Source organism: Pongo abelii, chromosome 20, assembly GCF_028885655.2.
Source record: "Pongo abelii isolate AG06213 chromosome 20, NHGRI_mPonAbe1-v2.0_pri, whole genome shotgun sequence".
Taxonomy (NCBI): domain Eukaryota; kingdom Metazoa; phylum Chordata; class Mammalia; order Primates; family Hominidae; genus Pongo; species Pongo abelii.
Genome location: NC_072005.2, coordinates 39,795,980 through 39,814,857, shown reverse-complemented (window position 1 = coordinate 39,814,857; position 18,878 = coordinate 39,795,980). Strand labels below are relative to the sequence as shown.

The 18,878-nt window shown below is 43.1% G+C and overlaps 1 protein-coding gene across 2 annotated transcripts in view; it reads right to left on the bottom strand.

The window, feature by feature from the left end:
- Positions 1-16,927, bottom strand: part of UBA2 (ubiquitin like modifier activating enzyme 2) — a 41,302-nt gene extending 24,375 nt beyond the window's left edge. Inside the window, exons 1-9 of one of the 2 annotated variants that reach the window (XM_024236964.3) lie at positions 16,700-16,918; positions 15,081-15,174; positions 14,607-14,690; positions 13,343-13,413; positions 11,844-11,908; positions 10,256-10,356; positions 6,437-6,558; positions 1,304-1,371; positions 110-231 (exon numbers count right to left, since the gene is read on the bottom strand). In XM_024236964.3, coding sequence (XP_024092732.2) covers positions 110-231; positions 1,304-1,371; positions 6,437-6,558; positions 10,256-10,356; positions 11,844-11,908; positions 13,343-13,347 — 483 coding nt within the window. In that variant the 5' untranslated portion in view covers positions 13,348-13,413; positions 14,607-14,690; positions 15,081-15,174; positions 16,700-16,918. Of the gene's footprint in view, positions 1-109; positions 232-1,303; positions 1,372-6,436; positions 6,559-10,255; positions 10,357-11,843; positions 11,909-13,342; positions 13,414-14,606; positions 14,691-15,080; positions 15,175-16,699 lie in introns of both variants that reach the window. The other variant, XM_009232405.4, reaches the window with a different exon arrangement.
- Between the last annotated feature and the right edge of the window lie 1,951 nt (positions 16,928-18,878).

Here is an 18,878-nt window from a genome sequence, read left to right as displayed (position 1 = left end):
TAGAAGCTTAATTCAATTTTATGGACTATTTTAAAACAAGCAGAACTAGAACAATACGTCTATGCACAACAATACATCTATCCATGATTATAAAGAAAGTAAATCTAACCTTGGTAAAAAGTTTAACTGGATCATATCCAGTTGATTTAGCCCATTCCTTAGTAGAAATACGTTTAATGTCACCATCTTCATTAGATGCTCTAGCTCTGGCTTCGGCTTCCGTTGGTTCCCCTATAAAACAATCATCATTTTATTTTCAACTGTAATAAATGTAGAACTGAACTCTTTTCACTCACCTTTAGGAATAAAAAGAAAGTCACTCATGGAAATCCCCAAATGCAACACATTCTGAGTTCAAGGAAAAAGAAAGTAACACATTCATCAGCATCTTTTTGTATCCCAGTTTCTTTCTTTCTTGTTTTTGGAGACAAAGTCTCACTCTGTTGCCCAGGCTGGAGTGCAGTGTTAAGATCTCGGCTCACTGTAGCTTATACCTCTTGGGTTCAAGCCATCTTCCCGTCTCAGCCTCACGAGTAGTTGGGACTACAGGTACGCACCACCACACCTGGCTGATTTTTATATTTTTGTAGAGACGGGGTTTTGCCATGTTGGCCAGGCTGGTCTCAAAGTCCTGACCTCAAGCAATCCAGCTGCTTCAGCCTCCCAAAATGCTGGGACTACTGGCGTGAGCCACCTTGCCTGGCCTGTTGTAACTCAGTTTCTGAAAGCTACACATATAACAGTTCAAAGTACAGACCAGTCATGAGATCTAGGAACAACACGCAGCTCCATTTACTAGACTTGTGAAATTTCTCTTAACCTTGATTTCCTCATCAGTAAAAGGGAGTCATATTTTTTTTGTAAAACATTGTTTTGGACAGGCACGGTTGCTTACGCCTGTCCCAGCACTTTGGGAGGCCAAGGCGGGTGGATCATCTCAGGTCAGGAGTTCGAGACCAGCCTGGCTAACGTGGTGAAACCGTCTCTACTAAAAATGCAAAAATTAGCTAGGCGCAGTGGCAGGTGCCTGTAATCCCAGCTACTCAGGAGCCTGAGGCAGCAGAATCATTTGAACCCAGGAGGTGGAGGTTGCAGTGAGCCGAGATCGTACCATTGTACTCCAGCCTGGGCAGTAAGAGAGAAACTCCACCTCTGAGGAAAAAAAAAAAATTAAATAACCCATGTTAAACACACATTACCTAGCACATATAGCAATTATTTTTTTCCCTTAAGCTACCAAAATTAAATTAACAAAATAAAGATAATAGTCTCTAATAAGACATATGCCAAATAATTTACTCACAGGCAGCTTCAGGGTCAGCTCTGTCAGGAGATACTTCTTGATCAGCATCTTCTTCCCCAAACAACTGGCTATAATTTAAGAACAGTAAATACTTATGTACAACAAAGCATTCCGAACAAACATGTAATTTAGAATATTCCAAATATTTAGCAGAGATAAAGACTGAACAACTGGCTGGGCGCAGTGGCTCACATCTTTAATCCCAACATTTTGGGAGGCCGAGGCAGGCAGATCACAAAGTCAGGAGTTTGAGACCAGCCTGACCAACATGGTGAAACCTTGTCTCTACCAAAAATATAAAAATTAGCCAGGCATGGTAGCGCACTCCTGTAATCCCAGCTACTCGGGAAGCTGAGGCAGGAGAATCGCTTGAACCCAGGAGACGGAGGTTGCAGTGAGCCGAGACTGCACAACTGCACTCCAGCCTGGGCAACAGAGCAAGACTCCGTCTCAAAAAAAAGAAGTGAATAACTGATAAATGACTATAAACTTAAAAGTTTAACACAATGTGCTTGGACAGCTTGCATCCCAATTTCAACAGCAATGTAAGCAAGGTTAAATTTTAGCAGACCTACATCCATTCCTATCAGCGAGGCTCTGCACATTTCAATGTTAAAACCTCTGCTCAAGAAACAGGTGAGTGGTTTTCACTTACAACCTGGATAACATTCTAACACCACAATAATGTTTGTAAGTACAACTGCAGCTACCTGTTCAACGAACATTATTATATACCTCAGGTGCAGAGTCCCCATCTAGGGGATAGAAATTCAGCAATGAACAAGATTAACTTTTTTTCATGGTAGAATGGCTCTTTACTGCTGAGTCTTAACAAACAATTTGAAAGTATTAAGCTGAGATTCTCTTTTATTAATAAATTTATCCTAAAAACTGTTTAATAACTCATGGATATAAAAGTTTCCAGTATTTTCTCAAGTATATGACTAATGAAAGTTATCTTACAGAAATCCTTTGTACAACCCCCCACCCAACTGTAATTTCAAAGCTCTGATAGTCACTCCCAACAATGGCACGTTAACACTTCCCAAAATTAACGCTTTGCCAACTAGTGAGTGCAAAATAGTAGACAGCCCCTAATTTAAAATGGTTCCACCAATGATTTTTCACCTTTCCAACAGGTTTATTGAGGTTATATTAAAATGCATTTTTGGCTGGGCATGGTGGCTCACACGTGTAATCCCAACACTTTGGGAGACCGAGGCGGGTGGATCAACGGAAGTCAGGAGTTCAAGACCAGCCTGGCCAACATGGTGAAACCCTGTATCTACTAAAATACAAATATTAGCTGGGCGTGGTGGCAGGCGCCTGTAATCCCAGCCACTTGAGAGGCTGAGCAGGAGAATCACTTGAACCCAGGAGGCAGAGGTTGCAGCTGCACTGCACTCCAGCCTGGGCAACAAGAGTGAAACTCCATCTCAAAAAAACAAAAAAAAAAGCAGCATTTTTTACTTAATGGTATTTTTTATTTATGATGAGTTTATCGGGAAGTATCTAAGGAGCATCTGTAGCTTACTGTGGCCTTATACTTAATTTTCCAAGTAAGTCTTATGATTAAAACATAACTTGCTTATTGCCTATTTAGGTTTCCCTTTGAGTGAAAAATGCTGCTCATATTAATTTTGCCAGATTATCTTTTTTTGTGTATGACAGGGTCTCACTGTCCCCAAGGCTAGCGTGCAGTGGTGTGATCACAGCTCACTGCAGCCTCGACCTCCTAGGCTCAAGTGATCCTCTCACCTCAGCCTCCCAAGTAGCTGGGACCACAGGCATGCGCCACCATGCCTTGCTAATTTTTAAATTTTTTGTAGTGATGGGGTTTCACTATGTTGCCCACACTGCTCTCAAACTGCTGGGCTCAAGCAATCCTCCTGCCTTGGCCTCCTAAAGAGCTGGGATTATAGGTGTGTGTCACTGCACCTGGCCACATTATCTTTTTTTTTTTTTTTTTTTTTTTTTTTGTCTTTTTCTGAGACACAGTCTCGCTCTATTCCCCAGGCTGGAGTGCAGTAGCATGATCTCCACTCACTTCAACCTCCGCCTCCCAGGCTCAAGTGGCTCTCATGGCTCAGCCTCCCGAGTAGCTGGGACTACAGGCGTGTGCCACCACACCCCGCTAATTTTTCTATTTTTAGTAGAGACAGGGTTTCGCCATGTTGCCCAGGCAGTTCTCAAACTCCTGGCCTCAAGTGATTCACCCACCTCAGCCTCCCAAAGAAAAAAAATCTTTGCCAAATAAATAAAGCTTCCAAGTGTAGTTTTTGTGAACACTTATCAAGTTGACACTGTTATGTATACTTTTCTGACTGCAAAAATTAAAGACAATGTTTGCTGAAGGTTTCTACAAAATACCCTTTATCAGGTTGAGAACATTCTCATTTTAGTAAGAAGTTTTTTTAAATCTATTTATTTACTTATTTTTATTTTTTTTGAGACAGAGTATCGCTCTGTCGCCCAGGCTGGAGTGCAGTGGCGCAATCTCAGCTCACTGCAACCTCGCCTCCTGGGTTCACGCCATTCTCCTGCCTCAGCCTCCCGAGCAGCTGGGACTATAGACACCCGCCACCATGTCCGGCTAATTTTTTTTATTTGTAGTAGAGATGGGGTTTCACTGTGTTAGCCAGGATGGTCTCGATCTCCTGACCTCGTGATCTGCTCGCCTCGGCCTCCCAAAGTGCTGGGATTACAGGCATGAGCCACCTCGCCCGGCCTAGTAAGAAGTTTTTATTTCTGTTGTAGTAGAAACTTTCATCATGAAAGGCCGTTTGCTAAATTTTACCAAATGCTTTCTCTGTTATCTATGAAAACTATATAGTTTATCTTTAATTTCCTAATGAGTGAATGACCTTTACAGATTTTCTAGTTTAAACCATGCTTGTATTCCTGAATAAACACATGTGGTCAAGACATACTTTTTATTTTATATGATTCTAGATCCATATGGTAATTTTTGTTTTTTTTTTTTTTGAGACGGAGTCTTGCTCTGTTGCCCAGGCTGGAGTGCAGCAGAGCGATCTCAGCTCACTGCAGACTCCACCTCCCGGGTTCAAGCAATTCTCCTGCCTCAGCCTCCCAAGTAGCTGGGATTACAGGCGCCCGCCACCACGCCCGGCTAATTTTGTATTTTTAATAGAGACAGGATTTCGCCATGTTGGCCAAGTTGGTCTTGAACTCCTGACCTCAGATGATCCACCCGCTTCAGCTTCCAAGTGCTGAGATTACAGGCATGATACACTGCGCCCGTCCCCAAGATATGCTAATATTTTACATAGGATTTTTGCATCTATTATTTAGGTGTGAGACTGACTAGCAATTTTTTCTTATGCCATAATGGCCTTGACAGGTTTTGCTATCAAAGACATTGTTAGCCTCATAACACGAGCTAAGTAGTATTCCCTTTTAAAAATTTCTCAGGGAGAGTTTAGCTAATATTACAATATACTCCTTGCAAGTTTCATGAAATGAATCTGTAAAAATAACATAGGTTTGGTGCATTATTTAGAAGAATTTAAACTACTTACATTTCTCTAAGGTATAGTGCTAAATTCAGGCATTCTATTTTCCGTTTTTTTTTTTTTTTTGAAACATCATCTCACGCTGTCCCCCAGGCTGGAGTGCAGTGGCCCAATCTCCACCCACTGGGTTCAAGCGGTTCTCATGGCTCAGTCTCCCAAGTAGCTGGGACTACAGGTGCCCACCACCACGCCCGGTTAATTTTTGTATTTATAGTAGAGACAGGGTTTCGCCATGTTGGCCAGGCTGTTCTCGAACTCCTGGCCTTAAAGTGACCCACCCACCTCAGCCTCCCAAAGTGCTGGGATTGCAGGCCTGAGCCACCGCACTGGGCACTTAGTAAGTTTTTAAAAATGTATTTACCCAGATCATTTAAATTTTTTATGTACTACCATGGTCTTATCATCATCCCTTTTTTTTTCTTATAGCCTATTTAATCTCTGCTATCTATGTTCCCCATTTAGTTCTCACTTACTCCTATTTTGTAATCAAATGTGCTCTTACTTCAATTAATGTCCTTCCTTCTCATTCCTTTTTTCTTTCTTTCTTCATTTTAAGACAGGATCTCACTATCACCCAGGCTGGAGTGCAGTGGCACAATCTCAGTTCACTGTAGCCTCAACCTCCCAGGCTCAACTGATCCTCCTATCTCGGCCTCCCAAGTAGCTGGGAGTACAGGTATGCCTGGCTCATTTTTCTATTTTTTGTAGAGACACTGTTTTACCATGTTTCCCAGGCTGGTCTCAAACTCCTGGGCTCAAGGGATCCTCCCATCTCAGCCTCCCACAGTGCTGGGATTAGAAGCATAAGCCACCATGCCCGCACCATTCTCATTTCTTGAAGTGTATTCTGTGGTTCATTTTCTAACTTAAATTGGATTCTCAGTAAAGATTTACTAATTAATGTTCGGCCTTTCTTCATGTATGTAAATCTGTAACTTTTTGCCAACCACCACATTCAATACATTCTGGTATAGCATTTTCATCATTATCAGTACAGAGTATTTTTAACTTCCACTGTAATTTCTCTTATAACCAATGGGTTATTTGTAAGTATATGTTCACATTTCCAAATATAAAGATTTTTATCGCTTAGTTACATGGCTGTCTCCAATATAAGACTAAGTTTCCTGAACAGTCATGGCCACATTTAATTTTTTTTTTTTTTTTTTGAGACAAATTGTCACTCTGTTTCCAAGCTGGAGTGCAGTGGCGCAATCTCGGCTCACTCCAACCTCCACCTCCTGGGTTCAAGCAATTCTCTTGCCTCAGTCTCCCGAGTAGCTGGGATTACAAGCACTCGCCATCACGGCCAACTAATTTTTGTATTTTTAGTAGACCATGCTGGCCACGCTGGTCTCAAACTCCTGAGCTCAGGTGATCCGACCACCTCAGCTTCCCAAAGTGCCGGGATTACAGGTGTGAGCCACCGCACCCAGCCAGCTGAATTTAACCTAAGAAATACCGCAAGAAAGCTATTAAAGCATCCCTTCAGCATATTTAAACAGCCTAAGTTCAATCTCTTCAAAGTAATTAAATAAAAATGACTCCATTTTCCATCATCAGTACCGAAAAGCATGCCAAGAAATAGACACACTCTTACTTGAACAAGTACTTTGCCCAAACGATGCAATGTATAGGTTCTGAAGGTGTGTTACGAATTGTACAGCCAGGAAAGGTTCTCTGGGTCGGCTTAGGATGACACTCATAACACTCGGTCACACCCTAGGAAGTCAGGATATGAGAAAAAAATATTTACTCCACGATGGCAGTTTCTCAACATTATAAGGTAATATAAACACTTCATTCATCTATATTCCAACTGCGTTTTATGTTGTCAAGGAAATTTTAAAATATTAGTGACTCCAAAATCCTTACTTTATGATAAACTAACACAAAAGCTAACTGAATCTACCAGTCATAGCTAAGGCTGTGCCAGGACGCCGACTCCTGGCTCAGTGAACATGACTTACAAGCCCAAATAAAAATTACTACACCTGAGTGTCAAATATGAGTTTACCTTGATCACACTAAACAGAAAAACTACTGGAAAGACAAACAGCAGCTTTCCAAGAAATTATTTCTCAAAGTTGTAAATGTTATTTAAATATTATTCACAGCCATTTCCTTATATATATATATATTTTTTTTTTTTTTTGAGCAAAACTAAGTGGGTCTGGGGAATACAGCCATATCCTTATAATCTCCTGAAATTAAGTAAACTAAAAGATTAATTTCAAGATATATCTACCTACACAGAAAAATCTTAGGTGTTACTAAACCAAATACTCTTCATTTTATTGATATACATTTCTTTTTGGCGGTGGGGAGACGGAGACTCGCTCTGTCACCCTGGCTGGAGGACAGTGGCATAATCTTGGCTCACTGCAACCTCCGCCTCCCAGGTTCAAGCAATTCTCCTGCCTCAGGCTCCCAAAGAGCTGGGATTACAGGCATCTCCCACCACTCCCAGCTAATTTTCATATTTTTAGTAGAGACGGGGTTTTTCCATGTTGGCCAGGTTGGTCTTGAACTCCTGACTTCATGTGATTCGCCCGCCTTGACTTCCCAAAAGTCCTGTGATTACAGGTATGAGCCACTGCGCCCAGCCCATTTTATTGATACACATTCAAGCTTAAAATTACAATTTAAGGAATTTATACCTTGAAAGAAGTACATGACACCTGAGACAACTTTTCAAAACTATCAAATGAATCATCTTTCATTATCTCAGATACTCCTAACCTCAGTCTCTTCTTTTTTTCTTTTTGTCTGAGACGGAATTTCACTCGTTGCCCAGGCTGGAGTGCAATGGCGTGATCTGGGCTCACCACAACCTCTGCCTCCCGGGTTCAAGTGATTCTCATGCCTCAGCCTCCCGAGTAGCTGGGATTACAGGCGCGCACCACCACACCCAGCTAATTTTGTATTTTTAGTAGAGATGGGGTTTCACCATGTTGGCCAGGCTGGTCTCGAACTCCTTACCTCAGGTGATCCGCCCGCCTTGGCCTCCCAAAGTGCTGGGATTACAGGCGTAAGCCACCACGCCCAGCCACCTTCAGTCTTAATACACAGTGGTGTGTCAGAATCACAGTAACAAGGATATAAAAAGCAATGTCTGGCTGGGCGTGGTGGCTCATACCTGTAATCCCAGCACTTTGGGAGGCCAAGGTGGGCAGATCACCTGAGGTCAGGAGTTTGAGACCAGCCTGGCTAACATGGCAAAACCTCATCTCTACCAAAAATGCAAAAATTAGCCAGGCTAATTGTTCACGAACCAAAACTCTCAAATACTGTTTTAATGTAAATTGCAGCAGATTTAGAGTTTTCTCCAAAACACCATTTCTGATGCCCTCAGCCTTCCAATATGCTTTCTTGAGGGTAGCCACATGGCAAGCAGTCATAAGACTCATATTGCAATGCAGACAGAGAACTTCCGTCTTGATCTGTCAACAGATACTGAAGGCCTCCACTTATTCAACAACTTAATACACTGACATACACAACAGTCTTTTGTAGAATGGTATTCAATAAGGTTCCAAGAATAACATTTAACAGTTAAAACAAATAAAGACACAATTTCTAACATGAATGAGCTGCCAAAAAAATATCAGACACAACCAGCAAATGTTAAGTACATTATAATTCTCTTTCTATAGTTTCAAAACATGGAAAACAACTCTTCAAATGTATCTACAATATTTAACTTCAAAAGAAAAAATATCTGAATAGCAAATGAAGCTGTGTTGAGGTTTTAAAAACTGAGATATGTGCCAAGCATGGTGGCTCACGCCTCTAATCACAGCACTTTGGGAGGCCGAGGCAGGTGGATCACCTGAGGTCGGGAGTTCTAGACCAGCCTGACCAACATAGAGAAACCTCGTCTCTACTAAAAGTACAAAATTAGCTAGGCGTGGTGGCACACGCCTATAATCCCAGCTACTCGGGAGACTGAGGCAGGAGAATTGCTTGAACTCGGGAGATGGAGGTTGCGGCGAGCCGAGATCACGCCATTGCACTGCAGCCTGGGCAACAAGAGGGAAATTCAGTCTCAAAAAATAAATAAATAAATAAATAAATAAACCAAAACAAAACTGAGGTATGAGCACACAGGTATTTTGTTCTATTATCCTCTAGTTGTATTTAAATGTTTGAAAGTACTTCACAAATACACCCCTAAAAAGTTTTCAAAGTTCCCTTCCACATTATAAGCCCAGACTCTTTTAGACAATAGAATGTTTTGGTTTTTTTTTTTTTGAGACAGAGTTTCACTCTTGTTGCCCAGGCTGGAGTGCAATGGTGTGATCTCAGCTCACCGCAACCTCCGCTTCCCCAGTTCAAGGGATTCTCCTGCCTCAGCCTCCCAAGTAACTGGGATTACAGATGCACATCACCACACCCGGCTGATTTTTGTATTTTTAGTAGAGACAGGGTTTCACCATGTTGGGCAGGCTGGTCTCAAAATCCTGACCTCAGGTGATCCTGAGGTCAGGAACTCGCCTCGGGTTCCCAAAGTACTGGGATTACAGGCATGAGCCATCATGCCTGGCTTTTTTTTTTTTTGAGACGGAGTCTCACTGTTGCCCAGGCTGGAGTGTGGTACCATCTTGGCTCACTGTAACCTCCACCTCCGAGGTTCAAGCAATTCTCGTGCTTCAGCCTCCCAACTAGCTGGGATTACAGGTGCACGCCTCCACACCCAGCTAATTTTTGTATTTTTTGTAGAGACATGGTTTCACTACCTTGGAGAGGCTGGTCTCAAACTCCTGACCTCAAGTCATCTGCCCGCCTCAGCCTCCCAAAGTGCTGGGATTACAGGCACGAGCCACTGCACACAGCCGACAAAAAGAAATTTTTGATGCCTGGTATATCATGCTTACCAGTCTAAGGATTTTAATACAAAAGTCAAATGAAACAAAATGGCAGAGCTGAAAGATTTCCTTGCCCATAGTCTTTTGAGCACCTTTATAGCATTTTAAGTTTGTTTTTTGAGAGAGTCTTGATCTGTAGCCCAGGCTGGAGGGCAGTGGTGCAATCTCAGCTTACTGCAACCTCTGCCTTTCAGGTTCAAGTGATTCGCCTGGCTCAGCCTCCCAAGTAGCTGGGATTACAAGCGCTGGCCACCATGTCCAGCTAATTTTTGTATTTTTAGTAGAGATGGGGTTTCACCACGTTTGCCAGGCTGGTCTCAAACTCCTGACCTCAGGTGATCTGCCCACCTCGGCCTCTTGAAGTGCTGAGTACTGGGATTACAGGCGTGAGCCACCGCACCTGGCCACATTTTAAGTTTTATATAAGCATAAAAGTCCTTACATTTTGGATGTTCACCTGCTCATTTTATATAAATACAAAGTTTATTTCCTCCTGCTCCAACGTCTCAAATATATATTTGGGAAGTTAAAAAAATAAAACTTTTCTTTACCTTTTTGATAGTAGTTACTTGTCCAAGATACCCAGCTGTTCCACTTTCAATAAGAGGAACATCAGCTGCCAGGCACATTCTATTAACATGGTTTCGGGCAGCTGGAAGTAAAAACACAGTATGAGTTTTTGGGGAAAAAAAAATTAGTTATCTTTAATTAGGATGACACAGACCCAAAACTATCTTACTGGCTTCATTTTTTGTACAATTTTCTTATAGCTATGGCCAGAATAATACAACTGTTAATTACAGACATTTAAGAGACATTCACTTAGCAAAATATCAAATAGAAGTTATATCACAAATTTACTCCAGGAGAAGTACCCACAGAAACACATACTTTTAAAAATCCAAAGTGCCATATTTCTCTTCTATTGCTGTACCTTACACAAAACACTGTTTCAAGGTGTTCCTTAACTCACCACTATTCTAATATAATTAGCAGATAATACGTGATAGAAATAAAGACAGAATGTGGAATATCAACTTGGAACTATTAAAGTAGTTTAAGGCTAGGAAAAAAAGATGAGTCAGGTTAAGAGAGTAATTTCACGCCGGGAGCAGTGGCTCATGCCCATAATCTCAGCATTTTGGGAGGCTGAGGTGGGAGGACTGCTTGAAGCCAGGAGTTCGAGGCCAGCCTGGGCAACAAAGCAAGACTTCATCCCTACAAAAATAAACATAAAAAAAGTAGCCAGGTATGGTGGCACATGTCTGCAGAGTAGCTGCTGCAGAGGCTGAGGTAAGAGTATCACTTGAGCCCATTTGAAGGCTTCAGTGAGTTATGATCACACCAGTGCTGGTGTGACCAGTGCCCAGACACTCTAGTCTGGGCAACAGTGAGACCCCCAAACCTTAAAAAATATATAAACATAATTTTGACTTTTCCTTGTGTTTTTTATTTAGATATTTCTGGCCCAACTTGTTGCAAACTCACTTGATAGATATACTTTTACATGTGCAAGTAATTACAGACAAAGAATATCACTCAAGCATTCCCCACTCCACCCTCCAGTCATACTTTTTCTTTTTTTGAGACAGGGTCGCACTCTGTCACCAAGGCTGGAGTGTAGTGGTGTGATCTAGGCTCACTGCAACCTCTGCCTCCTGGCTTCAAGCGATTCTCCCACCTCAGCCTCCGGAGAAGCTGGGACTACAGGTACATGCCACCACACCGGTTAATTTTTGTGTTTTTTGGTAGAGACAGGGTTTCACCATGTTGGCTAGGTTGGTCTCGAACTCTTGACCTCAAGTGATCCTCCTGCCTTGGTCTCTCAAAAAGTGCTGGGATTACAGGCGTGAGCCACTGTGCTGAGCCACAGTCACACTTTTTGAGAGCTTTTCACTTCACTTCTATTTATACCTTTTGGTAGAAATGCAGAGAGTATGATAGCTAAATTCCCTCCTGGAATAAGTCATTTCTATATAAAACTGCAATCAATGGGCATGCTTTAAACTCGATCATTTCTCTTATGTCTTTTAAGTTCTAAATCACAAGTAAATAGTCTAATAAATACTAAATTTGTAAACAAACTTGATATGGGAGAGAGGAAATACTAAGAAATTAAAAGTATTAAAATAATCTCACCTCTGTTATCTAAAGCATTCATAACCAGTATAAACTGTCGGAAAAATTCCACATTATAGTCAGGGCTACAAAACAAAATAAAAAAAGGTCACCAAAATAACTACCCTTCCACATGATCTTTGCAGTATAATAAACAGTTCTGAAAAAAACATAGTAACTGTAAACAAAACTGATATTAGGATTATATGCCATATAGATAGTAAGGTTTGACTCTTTCAAAACATAAGGAGATTTTAAAGAAATTATTTCCCTCAAATTCCTATCCTTTTTGGCCAGCTAGGGCACAAGAGAAAGATCTCAAACTGGCAGAAAGATGGCATGACTTCACTAGTCCCAGTAGGCCTTCTTTGGGCAGCAAGTGCCTGGGAACGCATAAAGAACACATTCCCAGGATCTGCCTGGCCTCTGACTTCACCTCACATGATCAGGATCAGGCAGGGTTCAGGCCCCTAGGGTCTCTGCTTTTAGCAGCACTGGGAAAGCAACACAGGGTAAGGAGGTTATAGGGCTATAGGCAGGTTCACAGAGTAAAAAACTAAAAAACAAGCCAGAGATACAGGCCGGATGCAGTGGCTCACGCCTGTAATCCCTGCACTTTGGGAGGCCAAGGCGGGTGGATCACCTGAGGTCAGGAGTTTGAGACCAGCCTGGCCAACATGATGAAACCCCGCCTACTAAAATACAAAAATTAGCTGAGTGTGGTGGCGTGTGTCTGTAATCCCAACTACTCAGGAGGCTGAGACGGGAGAATCGCTTGAACCCAGGAGGCGGAGGTTGCAGTGAGCCGAGATCATGCCACTGTACTCCAGCCTGGGCAATAAGCGCAAAACCCTGTCTCACCAAAATAAAAAAAAAAACCACAATCCGGAGATACAAATACCCTGAGAAAGTGTTAAGTACCTCAATTCCAGTACCTCAAACAAGGACTATCTTTAACACTATTTACTTGTGAGCTAAACCACCATAGATAAAGGACAATTTCGGCCCACAGCTCCTTTGCTCCAACACCTCCAAAATTATATATTTACTCTATCTTTACTGAGATAAATATATTTATGTACTGTCAATACTACTGCCCTACCACAATTCTAAGTGTTATATTACAGAAGTCAGAGTCATACTACAGATTATTTTAGGAGGGAAACTTTTAAACAAAAAAAGGCAAACACTTCAGAAAAGTCTGAATCATCATAAATAAGGATATTTCATAGTTTAAAATATCTTCTTACTTAAGGCAAGCATATAAGGTCTTTATAAATTTCCAAGTAACTTACTTAGTAAAAGTATTAAACTATCTCCCCACTTATCTAAATCATTCAAACCATGTATTTATGAACTGGTAAAAAGAATGCCACTTTGTGAGCAGAAACTACCACTGTTTAATAATTCTAGAAAAATCATTTTTTTTAAAAAAAAGCTGAATGACTTTGAGCTCATATATTTGGCTTACAAAACCCTTATACTTTACACAACTTTGCAATGTAATCACTAGAGCATACTTCATGATGCTGTCATGGTAGGCAATGATATTAGCTTTCGGGTAAAACTGCAGTACACTTTCCTTGGCAACCTGGAAAAATAAACAACACTGAATTACTACAATATTTCTGTTCCTATCTGAAATCTGCTTCTGGAAGCCACAATGCTGTTATCTACTTACATAGTACCTTATTTATATTAAACACCAAAGAAGTCCAAAAATGTGAGAAAATTGCATTAGGGTTAAGCTACACTTATAAAATTATACTTTCATACTTATAAAATAACCAGAGAGCCCCCCCGACCCACGTACCACCAAACACACTTCTACATGATGGCAAGCTTCAGCAAAAATACAAGATGAAGTAACCAAGTGTCATTCATTCATTCACTTAACAAGTATTTACTGAGCATCTTGCATGTACCAGGAACTATACAACGTACATGTCAAGCAAGAGAGACATTAATCAAATAGCAATTCAAATTAAGTTCAACTACAAACTCTGATAAATGCCATGAGAATGATAGGAAAAGGCCAGGCATGGTGGCTCATGACTGTAATCCCAGCACTTGGGAGGCCAATGTGGGAGGATCCCTTGAGGCCAGGAGTTCTAGGCTGCAGTAAGCCATGACCGCATCACTGCACTCCAGCCTGGGGCGACAGAATGAGACCCTACCTCAAAAAAAAAAAAAAAAAGAAAAGAAAATGATAGGAAAAGTAAAGGTTGTTATGAGAAAAAAACCAACCTGACTTAGTCTAAAAGGTTTAGGAAAGTACTCCTGGAGAAGGAAGCCAAAATATGAAAGAAGAAAAAGAGAAACAAGAGGGGGTTTGCCAAACAGGTTGGGAGACAGGCAAAGGGAAAAGATGTTTTAAGACTCTGAATCACCAAGAACACTAAAAAAACTAAACAAAGATCAGAGGGAACTGTCTTGTTTCAACTAGGACAGCAGCATAAAGCTCCTCTAGCCCCCAAACATAGCAGTAGTCAACCTCTAGGGGGTGTAGGAACACAAGGTGCATCCTAAGCAAACCATCAGAAACTTAAATATAGAGGCCACAAAAGTTACACCATTCACGGGATTATTTCCTTTTTAGAACAAAAAAGGAGGGCTTAATCTTTAGTCCTTTACTTGATATATCTTTATCCCTCACAATCTCTCAGCTGAAATGAGAGAGCTTCACCCTTTTTTTCCCTCCTATATGACAGGCAGGATTAATCTGTTATCACAAATAGAAGCTCCATCAAAGAATTATAGAAATGGTATGAGAAATATAGTTACCTGTGCCTTTGATCTTCCAACATGTTTCTTTTGAAACAAAAACTGTCTGTTGAGGTTGCTTACATCAATAGTATCCAGATCAATCTACAAATGCATAAACCCCAGATAAATGACAAATGTTTACGTATGTTTGAGCTGTATCACTACTCTCAGCACCTATAATCCAGAACTTTTGATATTTGCTACATTAGTGGAGAAAACGTTTTTCGAATCCGCCATATCAAAATTGTTAAACTGATAAAGAATAATTTAATGCATGTAAGAATCTAGATTTAATGTCAGAGATAAACTTCTCAAAAATACTTTGAAAGAATGGCATATTGTATTTGTTTAATCATCCTGGCAAATATTTCAGGAAATTCCCTGGATGCCATAAAAATATGTGAATTTATTAAAACTATATGTGCTGTCGAGGTAAACACTAACTGAAAATATATTAATATATTTCTCTACACCGGGAGTGGTGGCTCATACCTGTAATCCCAACACTTTGGGAGGACAAAGTGAGAGAATCGCTTGAGCCCAGACCTTCAAGACCAGCCTAAGCAAAATAGTGAGACCCTGGTGGCTACAAGAAATAGAAAAAATAAAATTAGGTGGCACATGCCTGTAGTCACAGCTACTCGGGAGGCTGAGGTGGGAGGATCACTGGAGCCTGGGAGACGGAGGTTGCAGTGAGCCGAGATCGGGCCACTGCACTCCAGCCTGGGTGACAGGGCCAGACCCTGCCTCAAAAAATACTCAAAAAGTATTTCTCTTTCAATCGAATTACTCTTTCAAATACAAAATATTAAATTTAACTATGCCCTGTTCTTTTTCTTTGTTTTTTGAGACAGGGTCTCGCTCTGTTGCCCAGGCTGGAGTGCAGTGGTGCAAACACAGCTCACTGCAGCCTCGACCTCCCAGGCTCAAGCGATCCTCCTGACACAGCCTCCTGCGTAGCTGGGACCACAAGCGCACACCACCACGCCCCGCTAATTTTCTTTTTTTGTAGAGACGGGGTTTCTCTATGTTGCCCAGGTTCTGTTCTTTTTCTTAAATGACACATGGCAAACGTTTATTGAGTTTTTGCTGCCTCCCTTAATTCAAGCCTTCATCCATACACAATTTCATTTACTATTAACCTAAGAACTGTGAAAGGAAACTTTTACACATGGTTAAAAAAGTATCAAGTTTTAAGTTTTATCTAATTTTTGCTTAAATATATAATACATAAAGGAAAGAAACAATGATTCAGTCGGCCACCTGTAGTTTTTTGTTCATTCCATGTTTCCACTAGCCCTTAAGACACTTTAAACTCACACCCAAGGGCCAGTAACATTTCCAATCTCTAAAAAGTTTGCATTAGTAGAAATAACGATTCAAAATAGCACTGGCTTGTCAACGTACACCAATGCAAAAGGCACAATCCTAACGTCTTTAATGAAACAAGCGAGTGTACCGACTACTGTGAGAGCAATGACAGTCACGCAGCCTGCGGGAGCCCTGCCACTCGCTCCGTGACCCAGGGTAAGTTACTCAACCCCATTGCGTCTCCCTCTCCTCATCTGTTAAAAATAAAGCAGGGTGGAAACAGCGTTTGCACTCCTCGAGTGGTATGAAGATGGTGCGCGTTCCGTGTGTAAACCCGCTCGTGACCAGCGCTCGGGACGCGTTGGTCGCTATCATCGCCATCCTCCGCCCCGGGTCGTTACTTCGGAGTTACGACGGGGATCTCCAAATTAAAGTCACAACATCCGCGAGGGACTCACTCCTCTCCCGCATCTCCTAACAGCCGGGAATTTGTTTTGAAGGGAGGATACCAGGCGGCTTCACGCCCTCGAAGCGCCACACATTGGAGCTGCCGGGGAGGCGGGGGCCCGCGGCCTCCTCGGCGTCCGGAGCCGGCCCAGCGAGCGGAGGCCCGCCCCGTGCCCAAGTAACAGTCTCCTCCCGCGGGGGGGCACAACCCGAGCGTCTCAGCCTGCCCCCGCCCCGCAACTCCGGTCCCGGGCTCCGGGCCCTGAGCCTCAGAGCCCCTCGAGCCCCGGAACCCCCGAATCCCAGCCCCCGCACCACAGCCCGCCATTCACGCGCGCGCGCCCGGCCCTCACCAGGTCGATGTGGGAGAAACCGGTGAGCACGAGATTCTTGAGGAGCTCGCAGCCGATGCCGCCCGCCCCCACCACCAGCACCCGGCCCCCGGCCACCGCCTCAGCCAGCTCCCGGGGCAGTCCCCGCGACAGTGCCATGGCGGGACAACCACGAGCCGCGGCGGAGGCGGAGGCGGGAGAACCGAGCCGCGGCCGGAAGCGGGTGGGGGAAGGGCGGCCCGGTTTCCGCTCCTGCGCACTACAACCTCCGGCAGACACAGGGCACAGCGCCCCGGGATGTTCTGCTGCCCGCGGGGACCGGCCGGCTCTTGCAAAGGGCTGGCGACCTCCAGCTGAGACCGGCGGTGTTATTCCCACACCAGCATAGGCCCGTCATCAGACCTAAAAGGTCCAAGGGTCGCATTCTAGCCTGGGGTTTCAGCTCCCAGCCAAGACTTCCTTACAGGTTAGAAAACTGATGTCCCTATATGTAAAGAGCTCTTACAAATTAACAAGTGTCACCCCCCAAAAAAATAGGCAAAGGATGTGAACAGGAAACTCACAAAAAATTGGACAATATGATCAATAAGCGTATTAAAATGTAAACCATGAAAGAATCGCTTGAACCCTGGAAGTGGAGGTTGCAGTGAACCAAGATCGCACCACTTCACTCCAGGCTGGGTAACAGAGCAAGACTTCGTCTCAAAAAAAAAAAAAAAAAAAAATGTAAACCATGCCAAGTGGTAAGATTTTCGCCTTGCCGGGCGCGGTGGCTTACGCCTGTAATCCCAGCACTTTGGGAGGCCGAGGCGGGTGGATCACGAGGTCAGGAGTTCTGAAACCAGCCTGACTAACATGGTGAAACCCCCGTCTTTACTAAAAATACAAAAATTAGCCGGGCGTGGTGGCATGCGCCTGTAATCCCAGCTACTCGGGAGGCTGAGGCAGGAGAATCGTTTGAACCCGGGAGGCTGAGGCAGGAGAATCGTTTGAACCCAGGAGGCAGAGGTTGCAGTGAGCCGAGATCGCGCCACTGCACTCCGGCCTGGAGGCAGAGATTGCAGTGAGCCGAGATCGCGCCACTGCACTCCGGCCTGGGCAACAGACTCCGTCTCAAAAAAAAAAAAAACAGCTGGGCGTGGTGGCACAAGCCTGTAGCCCCAGCTACTCAGGAGGCTGAGGCAGAAGAATTGCTTGAACCCAGGAGGCGGAGGTTGCACCACTGCACTCCAGCCTGGGCGATAGAGCGAGACTGTGTCTCAAAAAAAAAAAAATGTTTTTCACCTACTAAACTGGTAGAAAGAAAAAATAAGTAACACTTATCAAGGGATTGGGAAACAAGCACTCCGACACACTACAGTTAAAGATTCCAAAGCAAAGCTTCTCTAGAGAGCGTGGTGGCTTGCACCTGTAGTCCCAGCTACTCAGGAAGCTGAGGCAGGAGGATCACTTAAGCCTGAGGTGGAGGCTGCAGTGAGCTATGCCCTTACCACTGCACTCCAGCCTGAGAGACAAAGCAAGACCCTGTCTCGAAAAAAAGGAAAAAAAAAACCCCAAAATTGTGCACAACTTTTGACTCATTCATTCCAATTCTAGGAAACTGTCCTGTAGCAGTTATCATTGATTTAAAAAATATATAAATTTAGCTACAGGGATGGCCATCATGGAAATAAAAATTGGAAAAAACAAGTGGCTAAAAATTGTATAAAGCTTTTGATGTATATTTAAAAAATACAGCAATTATAAATTATGTTGTGGGAAAAACATTAATGGGAAAATGCTCCAAATATAATGTTAAATGCAAGAAACAAGCCCACCCCATGATCACCTGGGCCTCATTATCCTCATCTACACAGACAGAGCATGTCTGAACATCGCTGGGAGTGTTTTTATACTGCTGTTAATGGGGCTGGAGAAGGAAAGGGGTTGATCATGTTAAAAATAAAGGGGAAGACTGGAAGGCAGCTGGATAAAGGGACAGTCTCCAGAACGGAGTAAAGACCCCTTCCTGGGATGCTGCAGGAGCAGAAGATGGGAGTGGGTGAGGACGGGGACCTGGGCTGATGAATATGGGCAGGTCTAAACAGCCAGGGTCACAGAGCAAGAACCTCCAGCAGCTAGAGCAGGTTCAGTGGCTTGATCAGGTGCCAGAAACAGCATAGGAAGCACTGGAGTGCAGGTGTCAGAGGTGTACACAAGA